At 36.0% G+C, this 26554-nt stretch overlaps 1 protein-coding gene across 4 annotated transcripts in view; it reads left to right on the plus strand.

The window, feature by feature from the left end:
* The window catches only part of DNAJC15 (DnaJ heat shock protein family (Hsp40) member C15), an 83989-nt gene that overhangs the window by 17623 nt on the left and 39812 nt on the right, over nucleotides 1–26554 (plus strand). For 3 of the 4 annotated variants that reach the window (XM_036011330.1, XM_036011332.1, XM_028526561.2), the window contains exons 2-4: nucleotides 4299–4350; nucleotides 6856–6929; nucleotides 23421–23497. In XM_036011330.1, the coding sequence (XP_035867223.1) occupies nucleotides 4299–4350; nucleotides 6856–6929; nucleotides 23421–23497 (203 nt within the window). Of the gene's footprint in view, nucleotides 1–1320; nucleotides 1405–4298; nucleotides 4351–6855; nucleotides 6930–23420; nucleotides 23498–26554 lie in introns of those variants that run through there. The other variant, XM_036011331.1, reaches the window with a different exon arrangement.

Genomic DNA, 26554 nt, shown 5'->3' on the forward strand with positions numbered 1-26554 from the left:
GGCTTGTCAACTGAAGGACTTTAGTGGGGCGTGTATGTGTGTGTGTGTACATATATGTTTGTGGTTTTCAGTGGTGATGAGTTATAGATTTCATCATATTTTTAAAAGGTTCTTGATATCTAGAAAAGCTAAAGGAGACAGAACACTAAACTGTGAGGGGGGACTCCCCCCAAAACAAGAATTATGTTCTGGAGGGAGGCCCCTTGTATAGGCTTCCCCCACTAGATGAGTGTTCTAAGAACCTATCTGTATCAGTGCACCAGCTGGCGTTGTTGTGAGAGGCTGCATTTGGCTTTAGTGAATGTTTTTTGAAGACTCTTTCAATGCTTTTGTCCTTTTCACAATGGGGGATTTGCAGAGAGCACTTGCCCACACCCTCCACACTTAGTGTTGAGCAGTTTTTGACCAAAACAGCGTGACCCCCGTGCTCTGTGCACCATACCCCCATTCATCCCATCTCTCTCCGAGCAACCCTTTGTTTTGTTTCCCTAGATAAAAAAGTCCTTAAAGGAAAACTTTTTGCCAAGTGGAAGATGTGAAACATGGCAGAAGAAGCCTTAAAAGGCATCTCAAAAGGCTACTCAAAATTGAGTAGCTCAAAACTGTTTTGAGCAGTGGGGACATCTTGGTAGGTGTATTGTATGAAATGGAGAGTACTTTGAAAGTGACTAAAATTTAAACATGTACAAATAAATACACAATTTTTTTATAAATTTTTGGTGTTTTTCTGGGGGGGCTCTTGTATAATATACTGCAATAAATGTTATAATAAAGATAAAAAGAAGTAAAGATCTTTGGGAGATTAGAATAAACATTGGAGGCCAACTATATTTAAGGCCTACATAAGGCTTATTTGATGTAAGCCTTTGTCTTATTCCATGTTGCTATATCTTTTGTACATAGTATAGTGACCCATATAAAGTGTAATGCTTGTATTGGTGCTGGCCATGGTAGTAATAGGTGGGTGGCTTTTTTGAAGATAAGTTTAATGAAGGGACTATTTGCAGAGGTATGGGCATAGGTAATCAAAAGAGATGATGAATCTGTCAGGGAACAGCAACAATTGGAAACTGCTATCCACCCAGGCAAAGGGCAAGGAAGAGGATGGGAATTATGTTTCAGAACTCAAGAGTTGTAGGCATGGAAGAGGAGCCACATAAACAGGAGGTGTAGCCAAAAAGGAAATGTACTTGGTAATAAATTGTACTATTATTTCTGTCTCCTTCCACCTTTTGCTTTTCTGCTGGTTTTTCCTGTTGGGAAAGGCAATGTTATGTGCACAGATTTTTGACCCCTCTCTGCCCACTTTGGCTTCCAGCACTTCCTTACTGAGAGATGAGGAGCCACACTGACTGTACTGGCCTTGTCACCTTTGTGGGACTGTCAACTCCTTGTTCAGGTTCTGTGAGTGGTCTTTGTTCTGTTTAAGGGTAATCAGTGGCCCTCAGGCATGCCCCCAGCTTTCAGTACTTAAGACTCCAGTGTAGGGTGGAGTGTGGGGTGGAACAGGGTGGAGAAGAGGTGAGTGGGGTCCTTCTGCTGCAGCACTAGAGCTTGCTCCTGGTCCTGTTCCTTTTGATCCCGACTTGGGACACCCACTAAGCTATAAGGGACGCATGCACACAGTTGGAGCTGATGTTACTCTGTCTCTTCTCTATGTGATTAAAGCATTGTTCTATCTAGTACTGGACTATGTTGTGTTTCCTTGGCAACTTGGACACCAAGATGCAGTGGACAGAAGTGTTTGGAGTCCTCCCCTGGGATTGGTGACCTGAGTATAGTGTTTTGTTCCACAGGTCCTCTGGCAAAACCCAACCAGAAGCTAGAGGGAAGCTGAGGACTAGATAATGTAATCCTTAGAGACCAGGGGAGGCAGAGGTGCAGAATAAGGCAAAGGAGGGTATAGAATATGTCCAGAGGGACAAATGGAAAATAATCAGCAGAGTGTTTAATTCTTATTTGTTAATTTAAATTGAATTTTTATTGTTAAACACAATTTGGCCTTACATATTATTAGATTAAAATGGAAAATACCTCATAGTTTAATGTTTCTGATATAAATACCTTAAAGTAAAAATTCCTTTGTAATTATAGAGGTAACTATTTGTCTCATGTGTTTTGAATAGTTGAAAAATAGTAAAAATGATGCAATAATTATTAATCTATAAAAATGTGAAATTAGGATAACTCAACTTTTTAAGACTTGGTATTTTTTAAATATGCATTTTTTTCATGAGGAAATTTGGATTACTTAATCTAGAGAAGATAATTCATTTTCTAGGGCCTACCTCAAAAACCACTTTTATGAATTCCCTTAGATATATTTAAATATTAAAACTATTTAAATGTATAAGTGGCATATTTCTGTTATGCCACTTATATTTATTAATGGCTAGTTGTTTTTACCATGTGCCAAGCCACTATGCTAAGTCTTTTACATAATTATTACATTTTATCCTCACAGTAATCCTGGGAAGTGTAGATACTGTTGTTTGGTGTTTAAGATCCATTCATGGACAGAATACGTTACATAAAGGCCAGAGATGGTTATATTCTGGTATGAATAGTTCTGTACCGTTTTTGTATTTGTTATTATTGTTGGTAGTCCCTAGTTACTTTTGAAGTTGAGCACCTTTTCATATGTTTATTAGCCATTTAGATTTTTTCTATGAGGTCCCTGACCTAGTCTTTGTCTTTTTTTATTGGGTTGTCTCTCATTTTATTTTTAATGTTACTGAATTCTATATATTTTGGGGTATATGCTCATTGTTACATATTACAGATGACTTCTCCCATTCTGTGGCAGAGCCAAGCTGAAATATTAAACATTGGTTAGATCTGAGAGGCAAAAATAAATATTTCTAGTCAGATGAAAAAATAAACAAGTTTGTAGTGAAGTAAAGTAAATTCACCCGTGACACAGTTGAGTCATTGGTTAGACTGAGGGTCCTTAACATGAACCAATGGAAGATAAGACTAGAGAACTCAAAATATGTTAGCACCAGGGAAGCTCTAGAAAAGAGCAGAAATATATCTCAACAGAACATCTTTATGTCAGTACTCACTTTCTTACTGGATAGTAAAGTTATAGCACCATCAAACATGTCCTTCGTGACCTGATGTTTCTCATTGTAGAGTCTCCCCTTGACGATTTGGGGCTTGGACTTATGGCCTTTGCAGAACTTGAAGACTGATGTCTGAAGGGCTTTTTGGTTTCAGCAATTCATTCAGTCTCAGCCCTTCATCTTGGAACTCCTGCAACAATGGGAAATGAATCCATTCTGTTCCCTACTGAGATTATTCTAGCTTTTAAAAAAAAGCTTTTCTGGCTCTTAGGGATTTACCTTTCACACTGTTAATCAGACAGAAGCATTTCTGTGATGTCTCTCCTTAATTCTATATCCATAGGTAAGTCTAAGGGAGGCTTGGAAATAGATGGCTGGTAAAATGGAACTTTTGATCCCATAGGAAAAAGGGAGATGATATTGGGGAACCACCATTGATCTCTGCTACATAAACCTTTTTCTGTTGTGATTTACATACTCTCCTGAAGTGATTAGCATGGTGTGAGAGGTGAATCCATAAAATCCAGCAGAATTTTTTTTAGAGCTAGAATAATCTCACTAGGGAACAGAATCCCTCACTAGGGATTCATTTCACATTGTTGCAGAAGTGAGATAGAGGACTGAGACTGAAAAGCACATAATAAAATGGAGTGTGTACCAATTTAAAATAAATTTTTATCCAGATTAGCTCATAACTTTAGATCTTGAATTCTTGATTCTTGTTTTAAAATTTCTCTTGTTCTAAAAAGGTAGAAATAGAATAACTTTTAGATTATTTATCATTTTTAACAATTTTTGGATTTTGACCTATATACTAAATCCTCATCTAATGTTTTACTAAATTTTTACATATAGCAAGTGCCATTGAATATCACAAGTGTGATGGAAGATGAAATATGTGCCTTTTATATTTATAGAAGACAAATATATTAAACCCACTATTAAAAATAGTCTATAGAAAACATTTACCAATAGGTAATACAAAAGCTGTAGGTTAGAATGAATCCAAATATATGGAAGACAAATGACAATCTAGAATTATTTTAGTTCACTGAAAATTAAGTGATATAGTGCACAGCAGATAAAATCTCATAGACACTGAAGATTTTTTTAAGTTCTATTCACAGTAGAGCTTGAAGAAAACTATTTAACATAGTTATTCACGTTATTAAAAATGACTTACTTAAAAAACCCAGTGTGTAACACTATAAGTAATTATTTTTTCTTCCATAGGCAAGAAGCCTGATAGCTGTTGGACTGGGTGTTGCAGCTTTTGCATTTGCAGGTAAGATAATTGAAGGATACATATCAATAAATGTTACGACATATTTCCAAATTGCTCCTATAGTGACTCATAAGCAGACTCTTAATATTCTGAGGTTTTTGGCTTTAAGACATTGTGCATTTCTATTCTCTCTACCGTTTATATTCACTGAACCATTTATATTTGTCAGTGTAGCAAAATCTAGATAAAATTTGTGGTGAAGAAAAGTAGTGATGGAAAAGTTAGGAAAATTAGCCCCAATACTAGTGGATCTTCCTGGCAATTTTTTAGTCTGGACCATAGTGTACTATAAAAAAAAAAATCTTTACTATGAAGTAGTGTGATTTACACTATGAAGTAGTGTAAATGAAAATTAAAAATAAAAAAATAAAAGAGTACATTTATTAAAGCGAGGGACAATGAAAGAAGGAAGGGCCTAGGATAGAGGAAGCACCAAGGGAGAGACTAGGCGGGGCTGCTTTGGCTCTCTAGAAACATTATGGGGAAGAAAGCGAGCTTAGACAGGGTTGCTGTCAACTCACAGGAGAGTCAGAGGAGGCCTTGGGGGCAGTTTTAGGGGTCAGCCCAGGACTAACCAGCATTGCCCATAGCTTCCCTGGTTGCAAGTCTCTGGGGTCCCTTAGAGTTTAGATGATGCTGGCCTGTGGGGAAAGAAGAGGAAGGGAAAGAGGCAGGGCATGCTCCAGGAGGGAGTGTGTGCAGATATGGGGTTCCTTTATTTTCTCATATGTATTTCTTCTTGTAGGTAGGATTGCACATTTCCTGAGCTGTCAGTTCATTCGTTGTTTTTTTTTTTCCTTTACATTGAACTTTTTTTGGCTTACACTGGTTAACAAAATTATATAGGATTTAGGTGCACAATTATATAACATATCATGTATACACTGTATAGTGTGTTAACCACCCCAAGTCAAGTCTCCTTCCATCACCATTTATCCTCCACCTCCCCCACTTCCACCCCCCTGCCATCACCACACCGTTGTCTGTGTTCATGAGTTTTTTCCCTCTTTGTTGCTCAATCCTTCCACACCACTAGTCCTACCCCCACCCCCACTGTCAGTTTTTTCTGATGAGCATAGCTGTTGTTCCCTGTAGTGTATTTATTACTTCATTTTAACATGTTGGTGTAATGTCTTTGATAAACTGCCAAAGTTGCATTTTTAGAAAGAATAGTTACAGAGATTTGAAGGAAAATTGCTATTTCTTCAACTTACAGTTTTCAGTCATCAACTGAGTTTTAAATTGCCTTTTACATTTAATGTTAGATTTACATTTTTTTATTTTAATTTAGCATTTGTGTCTCTAAGTTTCATGGAATTGACCTTGTTAACTGAATCTTCTTTTTAGGTGAAGCTACATTCCATTGTGGTTATATGGAGTTTAGTAAGATCCAGTAGAAAAATGAGTAGAAAAAGATTTTTGTTTTGTTTCGTGTGGTATTTAATTTCATATCAAATAGAAGTTGACATCTATATGATAAGAGACTTGGATGAGCTAGGGCTTCAACCTTTTGTAATTTTACTTAATGTTCTCCTTAATCTCAAGAGCTTTTTATCTCCTAATTAGATTAGATGCTTCACATGTCACATCTAGCACCCTGTTTTTCACTATAGCATGTTTGCAAAGGAATAGCAGTGTATTCAGGCAGGTAACTCCTTCTAAAAGATCTATGTAGTTGAATTTTCCCAGTAGAAACCTAGATTTGCAAATAAGGTTATGGTTAGAAGTTGAAGTTCAGAGTGTCAAAACTGGTTTTCTACCAAGGCTTTTGGGAAGAGAGACACTAATATTAGTGGTCAGTCATTCTGATTAGGGTACAAAAGATAAACTACTCAGATAATATTTTATTTTATGCCCCCAAAACAATTTAGGCCCTCTTTTGTTACTGATTCTTAGTTGTCAGGATTCAAGAATTTTTATTATTAGGATGTCTAAGAAAGAAAAGCACTAAAATAAAAGGAATTTTTGAGAGATTGGTCCTCTTCAGTAAGAAATTGCTATTGGTTGTTGGTAATAAAATATTTTTAAATATTTTCTATACAATTGTGCTTTTACTTTAGAGCTAACTCCATTAAAATTACTCCTATGTTGTATAGCTTCTAAACTGTATTTGTTTTCTATATATTTCAAAGTGATTACCGCTGTGAAAAGTCATAAATAATCATTTTAGATTCATAAGTATCTTTATGTGAAAGGACTTCATCTGCAGTGTGGTGTGGAAAGAGCACCAAGACTTTTTTGTGACCTATAACATTGTATAGAAATGTAACATTGGTCTTTTGTTGACTTTATAATTAAGAACTAGAACCTGATAATTTAATAGCTATGATAATAATAAATCAGAAATTTGGAAAAATATGACTTTGTGGTAAATTTTGAAATAGTTACCAAAATAATATATATAAAATAAATTAAATTAATAAATACTATGGTAAGCACCTTGTGAGTATTGACTTTGATTACAGACAATATGTTATGTTTGCTTCTGTCCTTGTTACTATTTAGGTCGCTATGTATTTCAGATCTGGAAACCTGTACAACAAGTCATCACAGAAACTGCAAAGAAGATTTCAACTCCTGTAAGTTAATGATAACTTTCATTGGAAAGCTCATTTTGATTTTTAAATATCATATTTGATAGTAATTCAGAAAAATGTCTTGAATTTTCCAACTTTGTATAAGTTTTACTTAATTGTGTCATCAGAGAATTTGTCTCATTTATTGATTTATATTTTTTTTAAGCTTCTCGATTATGTTGTTTTTATATCTAACCTTTTTCTTGGTTTTGACATTTATTTCTTACTATTCCTTTGGTAGTATTACATCAACTTTGAGGTATTTTCACTGTTTAATTAATATTCATTCACTCTGTGACTGGTGGCTATAAACCAGTCACTGTGCCCAGAGCTGGGTATGGCTGGTGAACAAACAGATACGGTCTGTGGTCTAGTGGTGCTTACCCAAATGTTTATTTCATCTGGAAATTTGAAACTAGCTCCCTTATACCAGCATTACTGGCCATCTCAAACATGAAATTTTAGCATTCCAACCTTGAAATTCTATAGGGCTAATACATTTGTCTGCCAGCATTGTAGTTACTCTGCTGAGCCGAATGCAAGTGAAGAATGAATGATAGCGGCATCTAAAAACTAGAGTGTGGTCAACTGTGGTTTGTGACCACTGGAGACAATGAAGAGAATCCACTGAAGCAGTGCAGTGTAACCATCGACTGCTGGGAAATAAAAGCAGGTCTAGCATAGATCTGCTTGGCTTGCAGCAATTTGAGAATGTATTATTTTAGCAAAAGCACTACAAATTTGTGAGGCTTTGTTAGCCATAAACAATAACCTCACTTTCAAAGGATAGCATAGTGACAAATAATTAAACTCAGGTTCAGAAGAACTACAAGAAGTTTTCTAGATCTATAAATGCATGTCTCTGATAAAAGGGAACATGTGTTTATTTTCTGTTTTCTTATTTATATTTTATTTGGGTGAAGTATTAATAGGTATTTAGCATTCATTCAATAAATAATCATTAAACATATACTACCTACTAGGCATTATTGTGTACAGTGGGATATGGCAATGAATCAAAGACACTGCCCTCTGGGAGCCTACATTTTTAGGAGACAATTGACAAATGAGTAAGTAAGGTATATAATACCTAAATGTTGAATGCTTTTAAGAAAACTAAAGAGTAAGTGGTCAAAGAATAACAGCAGAGAGGAATCTCTGTTAGTAGGTCGGGAAGGCCTCTCTGAGGAGATGAGAGAGCAGGCCCTGTGAACATACCAAGAAAGAGTTTTCTAGGCAATAAAAAAACTGCAAAGGTCCTGAGGTGGAAATGAGTTTAGTATCAAGAGTAACTCCAATGAAGTATGTGAAGGGAATAATGGTAATTTGGGCCCAGATCACTTAGGGCCTAATGGCAATGATAAAAACTGCAAATTTTCTTTTACGTATGATGGAAAGTCTATGGAAGGTTTTGAGCATGGGGGCAATGTGATTTTTTTATTTTAGGTTATTACTCTGCCTGCTGCATAGAATATTGACTAGAATGAACCAGAGTAGAAGCTGTGAAACTGGTTACAAGGCATTGAGATAGTCCAGGTAATAAATGATGGAAACTTGAAATAGAGTTCATAGGAAAGGAAATGGTTACATAGTTCTTTAATTTTTTTTCTTAATTCTTTATTTTAAAAAAATACTGATTTTATAGAGAAAGGAGGCAGGGGAGGGAGAAGGAGAGAGAAAGGAACATCAATTTGTTGTTTCACTTATTTATGCATTCATTGGTTGATTTTTGTATGTGCCCTGACTAGGGATCTAACCCACAACCTTGGTGTATTGGGACGATGCTCTAACCAACTGAGCTACCTGCATGATCTAGTTCTTTAAATGAACATTATTTATGCCTTTCCATATGTTTATGTATAATAAATGTAGAAAATTTAAGAAATTTATTTTCTGTTAGCGTCATCTTCAGTAGATATATTTATAGCATAAATAGAAGACTCCTAAGTTTTGTAGAACTGCATTATTTAACATTGTAAAGGGTGAGAAAGCAAGAAAATATGAAAATTTTCACTGCTTTGTGGAGGCTTACAGATAAGGTTGAGTAGTTCAAGAGATTGTCCTGGGTATACCGAACCTGGCACCTCCATTTCTTAAGGAGAGAGAAATACTTGCCCCATCTCTTTCCTTCTGGGCTTCAAGTTAAGAAATATGACTCTTGATGTATTTTGCCTTTTCACAAAATTCTTGCAGTTTGCAGTGAAATATCTTAGAATATCTTTATCAATTTTTTCTTAAAATGTTATTTGCTTCCTCTATACTTGAACATCATCTTGTTCTTAAATCTCATTTTTCTTTTTCTCATACATTTTTTTCTTTTTCCATTTTGCTGGAATACTGCCTAGAGTAATTTTTCATATAGGATACATGGATTTTTTCATAGGGGATGTGTAGCTGATAAATGCTTTAAGTTCTTTGTTAAATAATTTGTATTCTTTAGCCCTTACTGTTAATTATCATTTGAGCTGCTAGCTCCTTGGAATCTGGTGGAACCAGTATTAGAGAAGTACAGTCATCTCTGCTCAGACTGAATCTTCATGCCCTTGTGTGTCCTTTCTCGTATATTCACAGCCAGATTTTTTTTGGTACTACCAGACTCTCAGCCAGATTTCCTGGTGTTCTTACTTCTTTGTATGCAGCCTCTTTTAATTTTTCTTTTGTTGCTTGTGCTTTTGGTTTTAGGTTTTGATGATTTTTGTTTGTTTAGTTCTGGAAATTTGGGGAATTTTCTCTTTATTTTTGATGTTCTGATATTTCACAGAAGTTCTTAGCCTTAATTATATGAAATTGTCTTTATGTTTTTCCTTTAATGATTTTCTTTTTTTTTCAAGTTTGTTTTTATAGTATTTTTTCCATTACTATTTATCACCCTTATACTCTCTTCTACCTCCTCCCACACCTGTGCCCCTGCAATCACCACACTGTTGTCTGTGTTCATGAGTCCTTCTTTTACTCAATTTCCCCACCCCTTATCCCCTACCCCAGAGTTGTTAGTCTGCTCTCTGTTTTGCTTGTTAGTTCAGTGGACTCCACATATGAGTGAAATCATATATTATTTGTCTTTCTCTGACTGGCTTATTTCACTTAGCATAATGTTTTCCAGGTCTATCCATGCTGTTGCAAAGGGTAAAATTTTTCTTCTTTTTTATGGCTATGTACTATTCCATTGCATAAATGTACCATAGATATTTTCTTCTATTGTGTTTCTTCTCTGTTCCTGGAACTCTTTATTACAAAGATATTGGGCCCCTAAGTCTGTCTCTTATGTTTCTCAACATTTTATCTCTTCTTTTCTATCTCCTTTATCTTTCCATTCTATATTCCACAACATTTCCAGAGGTTATTTTCCAGATCACCAGACTGGCCCTTAGAAATGGTCTAAGTGGTTATTCAGTCTATCCACTAAATTTTTGCATTTATGATTTTTTTTAAAGATTTTATTTATTTATTTAGAGAGGGAAGGGAGGGAGAAACAGAGAGAGAGAAACATCAATGTGCGGTTGCTGGGGGCAGTGGCCTGCAACCCAGGTATGTGCCCTGGCTGGGAATCAAACCTGCGACACTTTGGTTCGCAGCCCGCACTCAATCCACTGAGCTACGCCAGCCAGGGTGCATCAATGATTTTTTAATATTCAAGAATTTTTCTTGTTTCTTTCTCATAGCAACTAATTCTTTTATGGATGTTATTCATTTGAATATCTGTAAGGACATTAATTCACACTTTAAGTTCTCTTCTGTTTCCTAATTTATCTCCATCCTTCAAAGTCAGTTATTAATTATCTTTTTTCCAGAAAGATATATTTATTGCATATTATTAGTGATCATATTTTATAGCAAAATTTAATGTATACATTTTTCACAAATAAATACATTTATTTCCATTTTAAAATGGAAATAAAGACATCTATTAAATTTATATGGTGAACCAAAGTCCTGGTTTTTAGAATTCAGTAGTCAATCATTATTCTGGTCCAGGGCCATCAGTACATGATTTTCAATAGTTGAGGATTTTTGTCAGTAACTGTAACAAAATCTTTATATGTGACAGTTGTTTCCTATATAGAACCCTTTCGGGGACTCCGTTATTTCATCCTTTTGCTCTAATTCACCAGTTGACTCAGGGATTTTATTTGTTGAGACACCTTTTTGTTTAATTTCATCACCTAATGGCTTGTTCTTTTTCCAGCCAAAAAATAACAAGAAGCCCAACATGGTCCAAGTACCCAATTTATAGGTCACAGACATCTGCTAGTACCAAGACATGGCCTGGTCCAACACATGACCTGATTGTTCATCTTGGTTCTATTCCCTTCTCAACCACCACTGCCATGATACTGTATTTATTTAAATGTCTGATGATCCTTGGTTTTTGATTTATGTTTATGAGGAACAAGTTCATTAATATGCATGTCCTTCCTCAGCAGTTTGGTAGGCTTGCTTCAACACTTTAATTGAATAAGAGTATTTACAGTGGTCTGTGGATACATAGATGGACTATGTCAGTAACCATGTCTTCCAAAGCAAGGAGCCCAGAGGCAGGCTTGGGACCAGAGTCCAGGAGTAGAGTACTTGGTGTCACCCTCATTAGCCTTCTGATTTCTGAAATGTGATCTGTTGGTACTCTTTGTTTCTTTTGGGACCTGTGCCACCTGGAATAAGATGTATCACAGGCATATAATTCTGTTTAAACCTGAGGGTTAAAGCAGCATGTGGCAGGATCCTTATGATCTGTATTGATGAGTTAGGAATGGTCTGTCTCTGCTGTTCTGATTTAATTAAGTACCCTGATACTATTCTTTCTGTTTGTTAACTCTGAATTCAGTGTTTTTTGTTTGTTTTTTTATTTCTGAGAAGTGTGTCTTTCTTTCCTCTGGTGATTGGGGCTCTTATGACTTTTCTGTATGTGCAGTCTTATCTGTTTTCAGTCTTCCGGGGTTTCTCTAAACTTTCAGGTTTGCTACTTGCCCCATTTCTTGTTTTCTAGGCCTATTATGGATTTTTATTGTTTAAAATAAAATATGTAAAAAGTAAAAAAAAAATTTATTGTTTTCTCATTTCAAGGTCATTTTGGAAAACAAAAGACCTGTATTATTTAGTCTGTTGTTTTGAACCAGTACCCTTTTGCTTGGCTTTTTAAAGTGTTAATGTATATTATTGACTCAGCTAATGTCTAATTACTCCTAATGTTTTTCCTGGGGGAATAACCCAAGTCATTGATCTTCTTTTGAGAATTCTACTTTCCTTTATGTGAATTTGTCCTTCTACTTGAATATAGTTTTTTTTCTTTTTAATTAAACTTCTGTTGTTTATGGTTAAAGGAAATTCATGGAAATAACATTAATTAAAATCATCCTTCTGTGGCTCTATAAATCAAATAGATTATTGTACATAATAAAAAATTACAGTTTATGGTAAATGTATTTTATCTCCTAAGATTGCGGAATGATATAGGCTGTCTGGAGGGACTTTCATATTTCAAGCTACTGACTAAGTAAATTAGCTAATGACTTTTGTGTAACTTGTTTCATTTCATATACATACCCTTTGATAATATATGACACTAAAAAATTTACTGCTAATTTTAGAAGGAAAATGATTTTGAGTTCTGTTGTATATATACAGGGGTGGGCAAAAGTAGGTTTACAGTTATGAGTGTGCAAAACATAGTTTATTCTTATATTATTGATTCTTTTATTATATGTTTTTCCATATGAACAACTGTAAACCTACTTTTGCCCACCCCATATATATTTTATGAATAGAAAATACAAATATGAACATGATTCACATACATGCTGTGTACAAGAAACCCACAGAACAAGAGATCTACACAGGCTGAAAGTGAAGGCATGGAAAAAAGTACCGCAAGCAAATGGGCATGAAATATAAACTGGGGCAGAATACTTATATCAGACAAAATAGACATCAAAACAAAGGCCATAACAAGAGACAAAGAAGGTGGCTACATAATACTTACAGGAGTTGTTCAACAAGAGGATACCCTTATGAACATATATGCACCCAAAATAAGAGCACCTGATATGTAAGGCAAAAGCTTGGAGGACTTAAAGGAGATTGACAGCAATACAGTCGTTGTAGGGGATTTTAACACCCCATTGTCAACAACAGGTAGATCTCCTAAAGAATCAACAAGGACCTTGTGGCACTGAATGACATGCTAGATCAAATGGGCTTAACTAATATATACAGAACTTTTAACCTCAAAGAAGCAAAGTATACATTCTTTTCAAATGCACTTGTATCATTTTCAAAGATAGACTGCATGGTAGGTCACCAATCAAGCCTTAACAAATTCAAGAAAATTGAAATCATATCAAGCATCTTCTTAGATCACAATGGCTTGAAACTAGAAATCAACCTCAAGGAAAAAACTCAAAAACCTTCAAATATATGGAGACTGAATAACAAACATGTTATTAAATAATGAATGGGTTAACAATGAGATCAAGAAAGAAGCCACAAAGTATCTAGAAACAAATGAAAATGAACAACACGACAAAATCTATGGGACATAGAGAAGACAGTCCTGAGAGTGTAGCTCATAGCAGTAAAGCCTACGTAAAGAAGATAGAAAAACTGAGATAAACAACCTAACCTTACATCTAAAAGAACTAGAGGAACAACAATAAACAAAGCCCAGAGTGAGAAGGAGGAAATAATCAAGATCAATTAAGTGGCAGACTAAAAGAAAATCCAAAGAATCAATAAATGTTGGAGCTTGTTCTTGAAAAGATAAACAAAATTGACAAGCCTTTAACCAGACTCATCAAGAAAAAAAAGAGGACCCAAATAAAATTAGAATCAAAAAAGGAGAAGTAACAACTGATACCACAGAAATGCAAAGGATTGTTGAGAAATTACTATGAACAACTATATGCCAAGCAACTGGATAACCTAGGTGAAATGAACAAATTTCTGGAAACATGCAGTCTCCCAAAACTGAATCAAGAAGAGGGAGAAAGCCTGAATAGACTGATAAAACCTAGCAAATTTGAAGCAGTAATCAAAAAACTCCCAGGACACAAAAGCCCTGGACTGGATGGCTTCACAGGCAGATTTTCCCACACATTCAAAGAAGAAATAACACCTATCCTTCTCAAACTATTCCAAAAAATTTAAGAAGAGGGAAGATTCCCAAACTGTTTTTATGAGGCCTGTATTACCCTAATTCCAAAACCAGGAAAAGATACAATAAAGAAAGAAAATTACAGGCCAGTATCTCTGATGAACATAGATGATAAAATCCTCAACAAAATATTGGCAAACCACATCCAGCAGTACATTAAACAGATCATACACCACAATTAAATGGGATTTAACCCAGGGATGCAAGAATGGTATAACATTCACAAATCAATAAATATAATACTTCACATAAACAAAATGAAAGAAAAAAATCACATCATATCAATAGATGCTAAAAAACCATTTGATAAAATCCAGCACCATTTGTGATAAACACACTCAGCAAAGTGGTAATAGAGAGAGCAAACCCCAACTTAATAAAGGCCATATATGAGAAACCTGCTACCAACATCATACTCAATGGGCAAAAACTAAAAACATTTTCCTTAAGATCAGGAACAAGACAAGGGTGCCCATATTCACCACTCTGATTCATCATAGTCCTGGAAGTTCTAGCCACAGCAGTTAGACAAGCAGAAGACAGAAAAAGCATCCAAATTGGAAAGGCGGAAGGAAAACTATCATTATTCACAGACAATATAATAGAATACACAGAAAATCCTGTAGTCTACACCAAAAAACTACTTTACTTAATAAGTAAATTTGGCAAAGTAACAGGATACCAAGTCAATATTCAGAAATTGATGGCACTCATGTACATCAAGAATGAAGTATTAGAAAGAGAAACTAATAAGAAAAATCCAAATTACTATGACAACAAGAAAAATGAAGTACCTAGGAATAAATTTAACCAAGGTTTTAAAAGTCTTGGAAAATTATAGAACACTGAAGAAAGAAATTGACAAAGATACAAATAAATGGAAGAATAGACTGTGTTCATGAATTGGAAGAATTAACATCAGGAAACTGTCCATACTAACCAAAGCACTCTATAGATTCAATGAAATTCCTATTAAAATACCAATGGCATATTTCACAGATCTAGAACAAATATTTTAAAAATTTTATGTGGAACCAAAAAGGATCCCAAATAGCCCCAGCAATCCTGAGAAAAAAGAACAAAGTTGGGACCACAATACCTGATATTAAAGTATTCTATAAGGCCACTGTAATCAAGACAGTCCTGTACAGACAGAAGAACAGACATATAGATCAATGGAACAGAATAGAGAGCCCAGAAATAAACCCAGGTCTCTATTGTCAAATAATATTTATCAGAGAGGGTACAAGCATACAATGGAGCAAAAACAGTTCAATAAATAGTGTTGGGGGAACTGGGCTGGTACATGAAAAAAAATGAAACTAGATCGCCAACTTACATCATCCACCAAAATAAACTCAATATAAGTCATGATAACATGAAAGTCCTAGCAGAAAACATAGGCAGTAAAATTTCAGACATCCCATATAACAATATTTATGCCAATATATCTCCTAAGGCAAGAGAAATAAAGGAAAAAATAAACAAATGGGACTACATCAAATTAAGTTTCTGTGTGGCTAAAGTAACCATCAAATTGGAAAAGGGAACCCCACCATATGGGAGATAATAACTGATAAGAGATTAATGATATAACTGATGCTATATCAGTTTGCTAATAATATAACTGATAAGGGATTAATATTCAAAAATATAAAGAACTCATATGACTTAACACCAGGGAAACAAACAACCCAATTAAGAAATGGGCAAAGGACCTGAATAGACACTTGTCTAAGGAGAACATATGTGTGGCTCATAGACATATGAAAAAATGCTCCACATCATTAGCCAGCAGAGAGATGCAAGTTAAAACCACAATGAAATATCACCTCACACCTGTCAGGATGGCTATCATTAGTAAGTCAACAAACATGCTGGTGAGGATGTGGAGAAAAGGGAATCCTAGTGCATTGTTGGTGGGAATGCAGACTTGCGCAGCATCTGTGGAAAATAGTGTGGAATTTCCTCAAAAAATTAAAAATGGAACTGTCTTATGACCCAGCAATTCCACTGCTGGAAGTACTGTATTTTTCAGACTATAAGATGCACCTCCCCCAATTTGGGAAGGGAAAGGGGAGTGCGTCTTATAGTCTGAATAAAGTTTACCTGGCTCGCTGTGCTGTAGGGAGGCGCTGGAGCAGGGTCATTTATGCATTTTCCTCCCAAATGGGGGAGGGGGGTGCGTCTTATAGTCTGAAAAATACAGTATGCCCTAAGAATCCTGAAACACCAATTCAAAATAATTTATGCACCCCAGTGTTCATAGCAGCACTATTTACAATAGTCATTACAGTATCAAGTTGGAAACAGCCCAAGTGCCCATCAGTATATGAGTGGATTAAAAAAGTATGATACATTTACACAATGAAATATTACACAGCAGAAAGAAAAAAGGAGTTCCTCCTACCTTTTACTATAGTATGGATGGAACTGGGGACAATTATGCTAAGTGAAATAAGCCAGTTGGTGAAAGACAAATACCACATGACCTTATTTATCACTGGAATCTAATGAACAAAATAAACTAATGAGAAAAATAGAACCAGAGACATGGAAGTATGGAACAGATTAATAGCTGTAGGAGGGTAAGGGGGGAAATGGTAGAAGGAATCAGAAGGGATAAGTCAACAAATATGTGTGAATGGCTCATGGACATGGACAATGGAGGAGGGATTGACTTTTTGCAAGAGAGGTGGGCTGGATGGAGGGATGCCAAAGGGAAAAAAATTGGGACAACTGTAATAGAATAAACAATAAAAATTAAAGTAGAGAAAAATGCAAATAATGTGTAAGGATCAGAGAGTATATCAAATAGTATAATAAAACTAGTGGAATCCTATTGTTTCTTTTGTTGGAAATTCTGTTAGAAAAATATGACCACTTGCAGCCTGGGCTGGCATAGCTCAGTGGATTGAGTGCGGACTTCGAACCAAAGCATCGCAGGTTTGGTTCCCAGTCAGGGCACATGCCTGGGTTGCAGGCCATGGCCCCCAGCAACCGCACATTGATGTTTCTCTCTCTCTCTCTCTTTCTCTCTCCCTTCCCTCTCTAAAAATAAAATAAAATAAAATCTTTAAAAAAAGAGAAAAATATGACCACTTGCTTTGTTGTTTTGATAATATTGCTGTTCCTTATTACAATAATCTCATTTTATGGGTCTAAACATGACCTTCATCAAAATGGTTCTGTATTGCATTATACCTCTACATCTTAATATAATATAATATTGGTTATAGATCCTAATGTAATGTAATATTGGTATATTATTTATAAGCTTGAAAGGGCCTTTTATCAATAGTTATATTTTTTGGGGGGTCAAAGAGTATAGAGTTATAATTTTGTGCTTGCTCATTACACAGATACTAATTTAAACAATATGTATTTTGGACTTCGGGCCAAGATGGCACTGTGCCTCCTCATACAACCAAGAGAAGGACAACAAATTTAAAAACAAAAAACAACCAGAACTGACAGAAAATTGAACTGTATGGAAGTCTGACAACCATGGAGTTAAAGAAGAAACATTCATCCAGACTAGTAGGAGGGACAGATGTGCAGCCAGGGCAGAAAGGACTTGTGGCAAGGTGGTGACTCGAGGACTGGGGTGAGTGTCTGCTGGGAAAGCACGCAGTCGCACATTTGCATTGCAGATAAACTGGGAGGAACAACTGGGGAGTGAGACAGACCGCACAACCCAGGATTCCAATGTGGGGAAATAAGGCAACAAAACCTCTGACTGAAAAAAACCTGTGGGGATTGGGTGGCAGGAGAAATTCCCAGCCTCACAGGGGAGGTTGCTGGAGAGACCCACAGGATCCTAGAACATACACAAAACCACCGACCCGGGAATCAGCACCAGAAGGGCCTAATTTGCTTGTGGTAGCAGGAGAAGTGACTGAAAGCCAGCCAAGAGCTGAGCAAGCAGCATTGTTCCATCTTGGACCCCTCCTCCACATACAGAGCCACAAAATAGCATCGTGGGTTGCCCCACCCTGGTGAATACCTAAGGCTCCATGCCTTACTATATAACAGGTTTGCAGAGATAAAAGAAATGGCCAGAAAGAAAGAACAGATCAAAGCTCCAGAAAAAATACAACTAAGTAATGAAGAGATAGCCAGCCTGTCAGATGCAGAGTTCAAAACACTGGTAATCAGGATGCTCACAGAAATGATTGAGTATAGTCACAAAATAGAGGAAAAAGTGAAGGCTATGAAAAGTGAAATAAAGGAAAATATATAGGGAACCAACAGTGATGGGAAGGAAACTGGGACTCAATGATGTGGAACAGAAGAAAGAAAGAAACATTGAACCAGAACAGAATGAAGAAACAAGAATTCAAAAATATGAGGAGAAGCTTAGGAGCCTCTGAGACATCTTTAAATGTTCCAACATCTGAATCAGGGGTTCCAGAAGAAGAGGAAGAACACGAAATTGAAAACTTATTTGAACAAATAATGAAGGAGAACTCCCCCAATCTGGCAAAAGAAACAGACTTCTAGGAAGTGCAGGAACCTCAGAGAATCCCAAAGAAGTTGGACCCAAGGAAGTGCACACCAAGGCCCATCATAATTACATTACCCAAGATTAAAGATAAGGAGAGAATCTTAAAAGCAGCAAGAGAAAAGGAGACAGTTACCTACAAAGGAGTTCCCGTAAGACTGTCACCTGACTTCTCAAAAGAAACTTTGCAGGCAAGAAGGGGCTGGAAATAAGTGTTCAAAGTCATGAAAGGCAAGGACCTATATCCAAGATTACTCTATCCATCAAAACTATCATTTAGAATGGAAGGCAGATAAAGTACTTCCCAGATAATGTAAAGTTAAAGGAGTTCATCATCACCCAGCCCTTATTATATGAAATGTTAAAGGGACTTATCTAAGAAAAAGAAGATGATCAAAAATATGAACATTAAAATGACAACAAACTCACAGCTATTAACAGCCAAACCTAAAAAAACAAAAACTAAGTAAACAACTAGATCAGGAAGAGAATCACAGAAATGGAGATTACATGGAGGGTTATCACTGAAGAGGGTGGGGAGAGTGGGTGGGAGAGAACAGGGAAAAAGGTACAGGGAATAAGAAGCATAAATGGTAGGTACAAAATAGATCAGGGGGAGGTTAAGAATAGTATTGGAAATGTAGAAGCCAAAGAACTTAAATGTACAACCCATGAACATGAACTAAGTGGGGAGAATGCAGGTCGAAGGGGTTGCAGGGCAGAGGTAAATAAAGGGTGGGAAATGGGACAATTTTAATTGCATAATCAATAACATATTTAAAAGAAGAAAACTAATATATTTTAAGAACTGGTAAAGTTTTTAATATATTTAAAATTATGCAATATAAAACCTAAATATATAGTTTAGAATGCATGATTTTTTCTGAAGAAATGTGCTGAGTAACATAAGCGGTTTTTTCCCCTCTGTCTGCCTTTCTGTATACAACCCCCAAATATTAAATTCCTATCCTCAAAATGATATAGTTATGTTAGGAAGGTTGTAATGATTGTATGTGTATGGATTGACTTCATCATAAGTAGGTCTGTGTTTTAGCATTATGAGCCTCATCCATATGCGAGCGTTGAGCCTTTTCTGAGTTTTTCTTTCTACCTGGGCAAACTGAAAGTATTAAAAAAAAAAGCTCAGGTAAAGTACTTTCTTTTAGGGTTAATAAGTTTTGTGATGATAGTAGAAATGACAGTTCATGAAACATCATCAAGTTATGTTTATTATGCTGAACATTTGAAATTTGGAGCTCCTTAAGGAACTCATCAGAATATCAGGGCGTATGTTACACACCTAGGAAAAATTTGGGTCTTCTGAGAGAAACCTTAACACCAGCTGCTATTGTAAATACCCATTCATATATATTTTCTGTGTATCCCTTACTCCTTTTTATATTTCCCTGTGTGTGTGTGTGTGAAATTCGTCCATGAAAATATGATTACTTAAACCATTTGATTCCTTTTTCCCCCTCACTACTTGGCATGAAGGATTTTTTTGTTTGTTCTCTGACTAAATTGTAAATTTTAAATTGAAACTTGGAATAGTACATCATATTCCTCACAGTTGAGTACATTGATAGATTAAGTGATGAAGGACAGAACTTGGCCTGTCTCATTTGAAAAGTTCCCAGCACATAGTAAGTGCTAGCATGTTTGTTGAGTGAATTATTACCAATTAGAAATTTATAACAGGATGTTCAAAAAGAGCAGCTTATATAAATTAATAATAGATCTGGCTCCCTGGGACTCATTTTTTAAAAGATTTTATTTATTTATTTTTAGAGAGAGGGGAAGGGAGGGAGAGAGGAGAGAAAGGTCAATGTGTGATTGTCTCTTTGCCTCCAGCTGGGGACCTGGCCCCCAGCCCAGGCATGTACCCTCACTGGGAATTGAACCAGTGATGCTTTTGTTCACAGGTTGGCACTCAATCCATTTAAGCCACAGCAGCCAGGGCACAGGGCTCATTTTTTTTTCAAAGCTCTGATTTGTTCCTTGTTTTCTTTTATTTAGTCCTTAAAAAAAAATTTATAAGTAGCCTACGTTCACTGTTGAAAATGTAGAAAGTTAAAATAAACAGAAAAAAACTATTCATAAAACCCCACCACCCCAAAACAATATTTTGGTATATGTACTTTCAGACTTTATTTTATGCAAACATACATTTTACTCTTCTTAGAAAAATATGGATTCATGTTTTAGAAAAATGTTTCATTCAATAATGTAGTGCATTTTTTCCTTTCTAAAAATTGAGTTAGTGGATCCTGTTTCTCTATTAAGGGGTTCTCTTTACTTGCTGTCTCTCATTCCCTTCCACCTGTTTTCTCATAAAATCACTAATCAGACTGTCATTCCCACTCCTGTCAAAATTTTTTGACTGCTAAATTCAGTAGTCATTTCTCAGCTCAAATCTTACTTGATCTATCAGAAGTGTTTGAAACTGTTTTTTACTTCATCACTTTTTGACTTCTGCTTTTCCTCCTACCTCACTGTTGGGTCTTCTCAGTTTCCTTTGCTGTTTCCTTTCCATTTCTATGCCACTGAACATCATAGTCTCTAGGATTCAGTCTTTGGACTTCTTTTCTGTGCTCACTCTTACAAGGAGATACCATGTCACACCTGTCAGAATGGCTGTCATCAGTAAATCAACAAACAAGTGCTGACGAGGGTGTGGAGAAAGGGGAACCCTTTTGCACTGTTGGTGGGAGTGCAGATTGGTGCAGCCACTGTGGAAAGCAGTATGGAAATACCTGAAAAAGTTAAAAATGGATAACTTTTGACCCAGCAATCCCAATTCTGGGAATATATCCAAAGGAACTCAAAATACCAATTTGAAAGAACATAAGCATCTCTATGATCATTTCAGCATTATTTACAATTGCCAAGATATGGAAGAAGCCCAAATAGCCATTAATAGATGAGTGGATAAAGCAACTATGGGACATTTACACAATGGAATACTACTTAGCTATAGAAAAGAAGAAAGTTTTACCCTTTGGGATCATATGGATGGACATGGAGAACATTATGCTAAGTGAAATGAGCCATTCAGAGAAATACAAATACCACATGATTTCCTTCATATGTGAAATCAAGTGAACAAACTGAACTAACAAGGAAAATTGGGCCAGACTCATTGATGGAGAGCAGATGACAGCAAGTGGGCGTGGGGGGTGAGGGAGTGGAGGGATGGAGCAAAAAGAATAAAGGACTCATGGATACGGACAACAGTGTAGTGATTGCTGGGGGGAGGGGTGTATAAGGGGACTAAATGGTAATGGAAAAGAAATACAATAAAAAAATAAATTTTAAAAAAGAAAGAAGAAAAGTGACCCCAGTCAGTCTGATGGGTTTACATACTGTCTGTACACTCATGGCTCTCAAATGTTATCTCTAGGTCAGACTTCTCCATTTTATAGACACTTCAAACTTAATCTAGCCAGAACCGTTCTCCTGATATCATTACCCACAACAGACAACTGCTCCTTCTCTAAATCTTTAAGTGGCAGTTTAAGCAGAGACTTTAAAGCCATTTGCAGTTTAAGTTCTCTGGAAGGCAGACTGAGACAGATTAGTAAACAGTTAGTTTATTAGGGAGTGTTCTTAGGATCAGCATTCTAGGAGGAAAGAGAAAGACAAAGGATGGGGGGACCATTTAGTCTGCAGTGCAGTCTTAACAAACTCCTCAGCCTGTGCCATGGAGAGTTTGGAAGTTCAGGTGGCTCATTGTGGTTGTGCGAAGTTCAGGCAAGGAGTCTTGAGACTAAATGACATCACCTGGGAAGTGAATAAAGATAGGAAGTCCAAGAACAGAGCCATAGGTAACCACACTGGCTAAATCACCATGTCAACCAGTTGTAAGGGATTTCCCTGAGAAGGGGCGTGAGCTTGACTTTCTTCAGCCAAGGCAATTCCTAAAGAATTTGATAGCTGAGTGCTGTCTGCCAGCAGCCCCCTATGTCTAAGGAGTAAATCCTTCACTTTGAAGGAGAATCTGCACAGTGTAATGTTTACTACATTTCTTTAATTCCTTTCCTTTTCTCATATCCCACCAAGCAAATGTTAGTTCTATTTTCAAAATACACCCAGAATCTGACCACTTTTCACTTCCTCCTTTACTACCATGTTGGTCCATACCATCCTTATCTCTTGCCTAGATTATTGTTATGCTCTCTTAACTGGTCTCCTGCTTCCACTGTTGCATCTTTCTTCTGTTCTCTACATAGGAGTTACAGTAATCCTTCCAAAACAAAGTCAAGTTATGTTACTCCAGGACTCTGGCTTCTGAGAATAAAATTCTAAATTGTTTCAGTTGCTTACAAGGCTCTCCACAATCTGGTTCTAATTACTTCCCTACTACTGTCCTTGCTCATGCCTCTCCAGCCACATTGACTTTTCAATCTAGTTTTCTGGTCTCTGTTGGCCTGCCTATCTACTCTTCTGACATCCTCCCCACTTTGTCAATTTCTCCTCATATTTCTTCTCAGTCTAATGGATTAGAACAATGTTGGTCATATCACATTAAATGACTTGGTCAAGGTAATGCAATGAGAAAATTACTTCAGGACTTAGAAAAAGTTCGTTATTTGCTTTTATTGACCTCTTATTCTTTTATTTATATCTCAGTGTAGAAATATTATATTTGAAAGTAAAAAAAAAATGGTAATTTTTTTAAGTGTTCATCTTGGTATTAGTAAAGGATCATTTTTTAGTGCTTTCTTTGCCCCTGGAATTTCAAAATGACTTCTAGTAAAATAAATTACTGCAACTATGTGATGAGATTGAGGTCATGCCACCTCATACCTGGAACTAATTATTTCTGTTCTTTTTACCTGTACAGAGTCTTTCATCCTACTATAAAGGAGGATTTGAACAGAAAATGAGTAGGCGAGAAGCTAGTCTTATTTTGGGTGTAAGGTAGGTGTGCTGCATAAGTATTATTTTGCTCTGTGGCCAAGTTTGTATTGGAAATGGAGAAAATGTTACGATAAAGTTGTCCTTATGTTTTAAATTATGAGTAGGAGGCAGAGGAGAAAATGTCAGATTTTTACATTTTAAAACCTCATATCTTAGAGAGTATCTCACACGCCCATAAAAAAAATCAGGCAAAGTTGTGATGTGTATTTATTCCCTAACAAGGAGTTATATTCAATGCTAAAGTTTCAAAGCAATTATAATATTCCTTATTGTGACACTGAACTCTTTCTGGATTCAGTTTTATATTTTGATATGTATTATATTTTCAGTTATAATATGGGCTCTTTCACAGTTCTAGTTCTATAATTTGACATCTAGCATATTATGCTTCTTTCACAGTATGCATCTATTGTCTAACGTTAAGACGGTATAGGAGAAAGTTAATGATATTGTATGATTGCTGTGTGATATCATTTAACACTTAAAGTTAATAATTTCCTACTATAGATTTACCAATAGCTGCATTCAGGTTTTTACCCGAAGTTCCCTTAGAGCTCATGTAATTTTTGTGGGGGTTGTTTATAGTATATAATATGTCATCTACATCAAAATTCCCTGGTGATGTGAGCAACATAATTAAGCAAATAGATCATAAAGTTCTATATTGGCATAGTATTTTTAAGATTTTATTTATTTTTAGGGGGAGGGAGAGAGGGAGAGAAACAGTGATGTTTGAGGGAAACATTGATTGACTGCTTCTTGCATGCCCCCAACCAAGGACCTGGCCCACAACCCAGGCATGTGCCCTGACTGGGAATTGAAGCAGTAACCTTTCAGCTTGTGGGATGATGCCCAACCCACTGAGCCACACCAATCAGGACAATATATTGGCATAATTTTTACAATGTCCTGTAGACTAGCAGATTTTTAAGCCCAAAACATTTATTGTTTCTTAAAACTTAGAAAAAAAACAAAAAGGGAGAGGGAGGAGAGAAAATGGCTCATTTTAGCTTGGTGCTTTATTTAAATAATAGATGAGCCCTGTCTTAATCTGAAAATAAAAAAAGAAAAATGATTTTAAAGAGGGGTACCAAATTAGCAAGTTACGTACATTGCTGACTATTATTTGCTTTAATATTATTCAGAATAGCCTTGTTATTTTCTTTTAACTTCTATTGGGTCCCCCATAACATCCCATTCATAGACTTGAAATGTGAATATGAAACACATTATAAGCCAAACACAAGGGTTTTTGAGAATATCCCTTCATATCAGCCATGGCACTCATATTAGGACAGATAAATAGAAATTGACTTAAGGTACGTTGGGTACACAGTTATAAAGTTCAGAGCACAGGTAATATTAATTTCTACTGCGTATGACATTCTTAACATCACCCTAGCTGTGTAGCTCGATTGGTTAGCTCATCAATCTGATAGGCCACGATTGCAGATTCCATCCCAGGTCAGGACACATACAAAAATCAACCAGTGAATGCATAAATAAGTGGAACAACATATCAGTGTCTCTCTCCCTTCTCTCTAAAATCATTAAATAAAAATTTAAAAAATTCTTGACATAAACATGGCACTTATTAACTACTCAATAAATGCCATATAAACAAAAACAGATTCTTATTCTATCACTGAGGCACTGCATTGTATGATCTTGGTGAAGTTGTTTTTAGCTTTTCTACACTTCAGTCTCTTCAATTTTGAATTGGAATTAATATGTAGCCTTATTGGAATAATATAAATTGATAGGCCAATACCTTTTTATAAAAGCGCCTGTGAAATAACAGGTGGTGAATAAATGTTGGCTCCTCTTTCTTCCCATCTTATTTATGAATGCAGGAGCTAAATATTTGCTCTTAACCATTAAATAGAAGGGTAAAACTAATTTGCTTTCCTCTAGCCTCTTCTTTCATTTGGGTAATGTTGATTTTGAGGAGATTCTTCAAGATGTCAGTATATTGTTGTGATTCCATTTTCTGTGGCCAATGAATCTAAACTACTTACACTATAGAACAAGTAGGTAAAGGTAATTTACCTACCTTTTGGAGCAGACTGTTGATTTATTTAAAAAATACTCTGTGTGCTATTAGATGATTCTGTACTGTACATTCTTACAAAGCCTAAAATATTTTACTGTCCAGAAAAATTGTTATAATGTTACAGAAAAGGTGACTCAGACAGCTTCGGGGTTTATGAAGTGGAGTTTTATTCATGCATGCAGACCCAGAGGAGGCAGTCTCCAAATTCTCAGGCAGGGGCTTGCTTATATTCTTGCTGCAAAGGCGGAAGCAGGAAAGGGGAGGGGCGCAGTCTCTGGCGGGGAGCGGGTTTACAGAAGCAGAATGCGGGGGTTAGTGTGGGACCTTGAGACTATTGCTAAGAATGGCTACAGTTCAGTTATGTCCTGTCACAATAATACCTGATATTTTCTGAAATGATGCACATTTGTGACTTTCAAACCTTCTACAAGCTTCTATGGAACTCTGTTTAAGTGTTATTCAAAAAACCAGCAGTAAAAAAGATGAGTCTGGATCCTGTTCCAGGGAGCACGATTTGAAATGGCTAATCTAGGCAACATGCTATTTAAAGTTACATGTTCAGTTTCGTGGTGAAATTATCTACACTGGAAATAAATTAGAACTATATTTAATGTTTATACTATATTTAAGAACTAGGATTCTCCCATCTTGTATAATCTTTACAACAGGTAAATGTATTAAAATATATTAAGGTGTAAGGGACTTAAAGGGGACAAACTCTGTAGGCAAAGGATAGTACTTTCTTTATCCCCAAAGCTGATCACTAGGAGTCTTATAATTATTTTCTTAAAGGTAGAATATTTTTTTAATTTTTATTTTTAATTGTTTTTTTAAATATATTTTATTGCTTATGCTATTACACTTCTCCCATTTTCCCTCCATTATCCCCCTCCACCCTGCACAACCCACATTCCCCCTTTAGTACATGTCCATGGGTTGTACATATAAGTTCTTTGGCTTCTATATTTCCTATACTATTCTTAACCTCTCCCTATTTTCTACCT

The sequence above is a fragment of the Phyllostomus discolor genome, chromosome 11, assembly GCF_004126475.2.
Source record: "Phyllostomus discolor isolate MPI-MPIP mPhyDis1 chromosome 11, mPhyDis1.pri.v3, whole genome shotgun sequence".
Taxonomy (NCBI): domain Eukaryota; kingdom Metazoa; phylum Chordata; class Mammalia; order Chiroptera; family Phyllostomidae; genus Phyllostomus; species Phyllostomus discolor.